This window comes from Patagioenas fasciata, chromosome 14, assembly GCF_037038585.1.
Source record: "Patagioenas fasciata isolate bPatFas1 chromosome 14, bPatFas1.hap1, whole genome shotgun sequence".
NCBI classification, from domain to species: Eukaryota; Metazoa; Chordata; class Aves; order Columbiformes; family Columbidae; genus Patagioenas; species Patagioenas fasciata.
In genome coordinates this window covers 246,747-252,746 of record NC_092533.1, presented here as the reverse complement: position 1 = coordinate 252,746, position 6,000 = coordinate 246,747, and the positions used below count along the sequence as shown (strand labels likewise).

At 43.6% G+C, this 6,000-nt stretch overlaps 1 protein-coding gene across 3 annotated transcripts in view; it reads right to left on the bottom strand.

Annotated features, from left to right (window-relative positions):
* Positions 1-2,227: 2,227 nt before the first annotated feature.
* The window catches only part of KDM3B (lysine demethylase 3B), a 51,302-nt gene continuing 47,529 nt past the window's right edge, over positions 2,228-6,000 (bottom strand). For all 3 annotated transcript variants that reach the window (XM_065848783.2, XM_065848780.2, XM_065848782.2), the window contains 2 exons: positions 5,680-5,814; positions 2,228-3,557 (listed from right to left, as the gene is read on the bottom strand). In XM_065848783.2, coding sequence (XP_065704855.1) covers positions 3,477-3,557; positions 5,680-5,814 — 216 coding nt within the window. In that variant the 3' untranslated portion in view covers positions 2,228-3,476. The remainder of the gene's footprint in view (positions 3,558-5,679; positions 5,815-6,000) is intronic.

Here is a 6,000-nt window from a genome sequence, read left to right as displayed (position 1 = left end):
GTATGAAATTTACTGTGCACTAGAAATAAATGGTGGTAAGAACAAAAGCATATGAACATCAATATTAGTAGAGCAGGTGGTCTTGTGAATGTCTTAAGCGGCAGCTCATTGTTAAGTAGCATGCTGAGATTAAAAGCAACTTCAGGAAAGGTATTTTAAGCTATTATAGCAATTTACAGTTAGTAATATGTAGCTCAATTTCTTTCCATACATTAAAGAAGAATGAGAAATTAATTCATTAACTTACCTTCCCACAAGGAGAAACTACTGGTACCAAAGGGCTACTTCTGGAACAAAAGCCAGCTGCAAGTCAAATTAAAATAGATTTATTAGTATTATTCTTTTTATTAAATTATTAGTAATATTGTATAGTGCTACGTAATTAAGATCTTAACACCTACCCAGGAAAGCAATTCATTGATTGTTTTCAAATCAGGAATGTATATTTTTCTAGAAGATATGCTACTGCTGAAATAACTCATGACAAGTTTATGTTCTACAAATGGTTAAAATAGGCGACTAAATACCTATCAATTTATTCTACCCTAAACAATAAGGCACAGGAACCAAACTGCTTGAACAGAGCAGCTTAAGCAAAGCTTCATCTAGAACAAGGCCAGGCCAGGCTCGGAGACCCCACTGAGGCTGAGGGTCCAGCAGAAGCTGCTGTAATCGATCCCAGAACGGTTTGGGCCGTGAGCAGGGACATCCTCAGCAGACCAGGCTGCGCAGAGCCCCGTCCAGCCTGGCTCGGGTTGCTTCAGAGGGAACGTAACAAAGGTACCTGCTTTCAAACACAACAACTAAATCCTGCTACTCTGTCAAAGGATGTAGTAGAAGCTCCAAATGCAGCTGCTCCCAGCATCAACACAACAGACGTGCAGCGAGCTTCACAGTCTCATGACAATGCCGTAAGACATCCCTGCCCATGGAAGGCTGCAGCAGAGAACAGAAGAGAAGCGCGTTTGGAACACAAACCAAACCCAAACGAAAGCCCTGCAGTTGTCTGGGGTGTGTATACGTACACAGAGTGCAATGTGTAAGTAGGGTACAATATGGACATCCATAAATATATGAATGTTACATATTATCTCTATATAATTATACCTGATCAGCACTAATAAATAAAAATCCATGTGTTTGCAGATGCACAATACATGCAAAGCCTATTTTGGAAATTCTGAAATTGCTGTACAGTAATGGCTACATTTTAATTCATTGAACAGAATTCTAAGAGCTGACAATTACAGCTTCTGGTCAGCTGAAGACCTTCTCTTGGTGGAAAACAAGCAAGAATAGGTAAGTGGATTCTGAATCTACATAAATGCAATTTTGTGCCCCATAGAAAAGAATTACCTGCTTGGAAAAAACTTACCCAAAGACGTGGTGGTCTCCATCCCCTGACGCATACAATCCGGACAAAGAATACGAGTTTTCATACGTAAGTTACTGGAGCTGATTTGCCAGATCAATTTAAAAATGCTTCCTGTCCTCATCTGGTCTAAAATCTGGATTGCTACATATTTCTTAATTTTAATCTGTAATTTTTGTGCAGATCATTCCTCTCATTTTGGCTGAGTATTGCTTTAGGTTGATTGTACTCTACAATTAACGAAGAGGAAATTCAGGAGACAGCAACAGCGCTTGACAGACTCAAGCCAAACAAGGGTTCGGCATGAGATGCAGAACTTTTGGTGTAGATCCCGCACTGGAGATGACCGAAGCTCTTGCATTACACACAGCCAAGTCTTTGTCTGTTTGATCTTCGCATAATTCTGATTGCTGACAACACAGCACAACAGATGAGGGAAACACCTCAGCTATAATCAACCATTCAGAATGGGGTGCGTGCACAGAGCACAACAGAAGCGCACAGGAGATTCTGCGCCACAGAACAGCCCGTGGGTCTGGGATGAACCTCCTCGTGTGGCAGGGACGGCCGAGCCCGTCCCACGAGGCCGCTCGAGGGGCCGGAGCTGGGCAGGGAACCACTGGCGGCCGGCGACCCCCCCGCCAGCAAAGCTCTGCTGCTGCGACCGACCCCCCACCAAACCAGCTCTGAGAACCCAGATCAGTGCAGCGGCTGCTCCCAGCACGGGGGACAGCGGGGAAACACCCCCGCCCTCCGGTGCGACACAGCGGGAACCGCCAGCACCAGCGCCACAGCGCCCAGAAAGTCCCAGCAGGAACGTCCGTGCACGGGCCTGAAAGAAACTGCCCAGGCTGGTACAGTAAATGACTTTTATTTAAAAAAAATGAAATAACCGTGAACATATTAACAGGCCTGCAGGCGGCACTACAGTACAGCTGGATATAAGGTAGATACATTTCCCCATGTACCCGGACAATGAAATCCATTGCATCAATGCTGACATTAGTAAATTCTGAATACAGTTCTATCAAGCGGGAACATTTGACTTAAAACAGTTCTGTACAAAGTTGACACTGAAAGTTAACTTCTCCTTCGCTTGGAAAGGACAGATGTTTTCAGCTCGCACTGGCTGTGGGTGAGCTATTGCCTGCAGTCACCAGTGCGGGGCGAGATGCACAACATCTCCACGTGAGAACAGAGTCTGTACTCCTTTTACTCTCATTCCGAGGAAGCGGGTGGCGTGGGGCGGGGGAGATGAGTGAGGAATACAGGTAAGGGAGGGGGGGTCAATTTCTATTCACTCTCCTTTGGCTGTTTTTGTGCTATTTTGGACTGCTTTCTAAAAATCACTTCTTGATTTTATTGAAAGGAAGACTAAATGTAATGCGCCTTTCCTTGAAAATCCAGGAACAGTTGTGGTACTTCAAAAATACTAAAAATATCTACTTTCATGAAATATTAACTGTTTCACTACAAACCTAGTTTTTCACTAAATACACAATTCTCCTATTTCTGGAGTCTCCTGGGGGGGAAAAAGTGGGTTCTCCCTTTACTTTTGCAACTCTACAGTGTATAGAGAAACGGCTACAAGAAGGGGAGTGCGGAGAATAGCGTTATTTCTTTTCCTTGGCCTGTATCTCACATGGGAAGTTTGCTTAAATTTCTGCAGTCGGGGTACTGCTGGTCACACTCCTTCAGCAGCTATCAACTGGGTCTGCAGGACAGCCGCCTCCAGCACCTTCCCTCTACCTTCGTGGAGACTGACCAGGCATGAGGAAAACACCCTCCACACTCTTTATACCATTTCTAATCATAAGATGCAGGAAAACCAACTGGTTTCCATGTTCTTCCAATTTGCAAAAGGCCACAGGAAAGGGACATGGCACCTTTCATTAGAATCTGGAACTCTGCATGTAACAGTGCGACCTTCCATTAGACCTTCAGTGTTGAGGCAGCGTAGAAAACGGTGGCTGAAGAGTGTGTGTAATACTGAGCACACCAGCTCTCAGTGAAAGGCTCTGCCCCCGCAGAGACAGTCGTGTGCAGTCCCCGTGTTCACCGTGAGCAAAGGGCTTACTTCACAGGGTTGTGGAATCAGCCGTTCCTACGATCTAGCTAGTTTGGATTCGTGAGCTTTCAGTGTGCCAACAGCATCCTTCACTGCATGGTAGATAATGTTCTTCACCTGTCACAGGAAAAAAGAAGTCAACCTCGAGGGACTAACAAGGAGAGTCCGACATGCCTGCACAGTCAGTGGCGGCAGAGCCCTTGCCAGCCAGCAGCTGTGCACAAGGCGCACACTGTCACTGCTCCGGGATATCCACAGCACTCCTTCTAACGGTCACCGTTAGACCACAACTGTTCTAGACACCTGCACTGATTTATTAACTCATTTTCTGGTCACCCAGCAACATATATTTACTCATGAGAGCCAGGAGGAAATACACTATGGAGTCACACTTATGAGTGTGTTCTGAAGAAGTCCTTGTCATCCAAGTCACAGATTCACATGAATCAAACCCAAAATGAGCAAGAAAATAATATGGTTTAACTCTATGTAAACTAAGATGTCGCAACAAATCACCCTGTTGTCTTTGTATGGCAGCCAGAAATTCTTCCAGTCTGTGCACCTTCCAGAAAGGCAAACAAGACCAGAGACAAAAAATCTACTCATACTCACAGCAGGCTGTTCCGTCCTTGGCTTTTTAACACCCAAAGCTCTGTCTTTGATGAGTTTTCTGATCTAAGTTTATTGGAATTCAGTTTCTAGGTACTGAACAGAACGGTTTCATCTCCGAGTTGCTCCACTGCGCTTGCTCAAACTGCCAAGCAGCATCATTTTTTCCTGATGTACATATGATCTTTTGTATCATATGATCTTTAGTCTTTTGTATAATTTATGTGACAGTTATTGTCTCTGTATTTTTAAATAGATATAAAAAATATAGAGACCGATGTTTATATAAAAATACTATAAAATATAGATGAAAAATGACAAAGAAAACCCGTAGGGTTTGGCTGTGAGGCACAAATACACCCAGCACCCTCTCCACTGGAGTGCTCAGCTCCACTCTGGCAGCTGTTGCCTTTTTTATTTTTAAATAAAAAGTATTATTAATTTGCAACCTATTCATTTACAGAAACACTTCCAGATCCCTATCACTACAGCTGAAGAGTTGGTGTTAGAAGCGGGATCCCCACAATAAGAATTGATCCTACTTCTGCTTTCCTTTAAGATCCTGTGCAAATCCACAGGGAGAGCTGTAGGAGCTGTTCTGGCTCTCGGGCGACGTGCTGCACAACGGCTATACAGGGGGGTTCAAAAACATGGACCCAATTTCAAAGCAGGACATTTCATGATGGCAACATGCTACAACTACAAAAAGACGTACAAATGGTTGAATTAGTTATTAAGTTTTAGTAACCTTTTTATAAATGCTCCATGTCCCTGCCACCTGCTGCAATATTTCTTTCAAAGCTTTTGAAAGGGATACAACCTTTCTGAAACACCCTGTACCCTGAGTACTGACTCTTGTCAGAACATCCACTCTGCAGATCTCCTTCATTTCACAGGCAGGACAGCACACAAGAAACGCTGACAACAAGATCTGCAATCTAAACAGATACTGACTCTTCCGAGGCACATGTAGGTGAAACCAAAACAGGTCTTTCATGATCTCCTCCCTGCAGAACTGTTTTACACACAAAGTACTACTGCAGCGCACAATACGTTCTGTGCACCATCATTAGTTCAAGTAGTCACACTTCTTCAAATTTTAAAATCACAGAATCATTCAGGTTGGAAAATACCTTTAAGATCATCAAGTCCAACCACACACCTAACACCGCCATGTCCAACAACAAAGTACAGCCCTGATTTTAATAAAGAAGCCTTCACTTTCAGAGCAATTTTTCTTTAGGCAATGAAGAAACAAATACAAGAGTCCTCGGTCAAATAAACACGTCTCACACAGCAAAGCACTGCCCTTTCCTTTGTAACACGTCCTTGTCCTGCTATGCTTCACTGTCACTCAGGATTCAGCCACTTAAAACCATTCTTGCCGACACAGGCACCGCTCCAGTACGGGGAAAGCTCTCTGGAAACCCAAAAGTTTATTTCTATTTTTGTTCACATAATACCGTAGACATAGGTGCATTAATTATTTTTGAAATACTTATCAAACAAGAGCCTCCAAAGTTGTGGAAAGTTGTTATTTTTTCTTAAATTATTAGCTACACGTTTCCAGTACTGAACAAAGCTGGTAAACACGGGACGTGTTTAGAGACCACTGCCATAAAACGCTTACCTGCAGTTTATCCTCATGGTTCGTGTGAGTGTTGGAGAGGTGCCTGAACTCCTGGGTCAGACGGAAACAGTGCTTCACGTGCTCCGGAGACACAAAGTCTTCTGCCACCTTAATGCAGCTGTACAAGTTATGGACCTAAAATCCCCATATTGAAGGATAGATGGATCAGGATTGAATGAACCACACAAAACCCCCAAAATGCCCTCACCGCACATGTTCGATTCTTCCCCATTTACTTATCAGAAACAGGAATGGAAGCCTATTTGATCTGACACAGAGTTGTGTCCAACAGTAAAACCAGAACAAAACACAAGACATCTC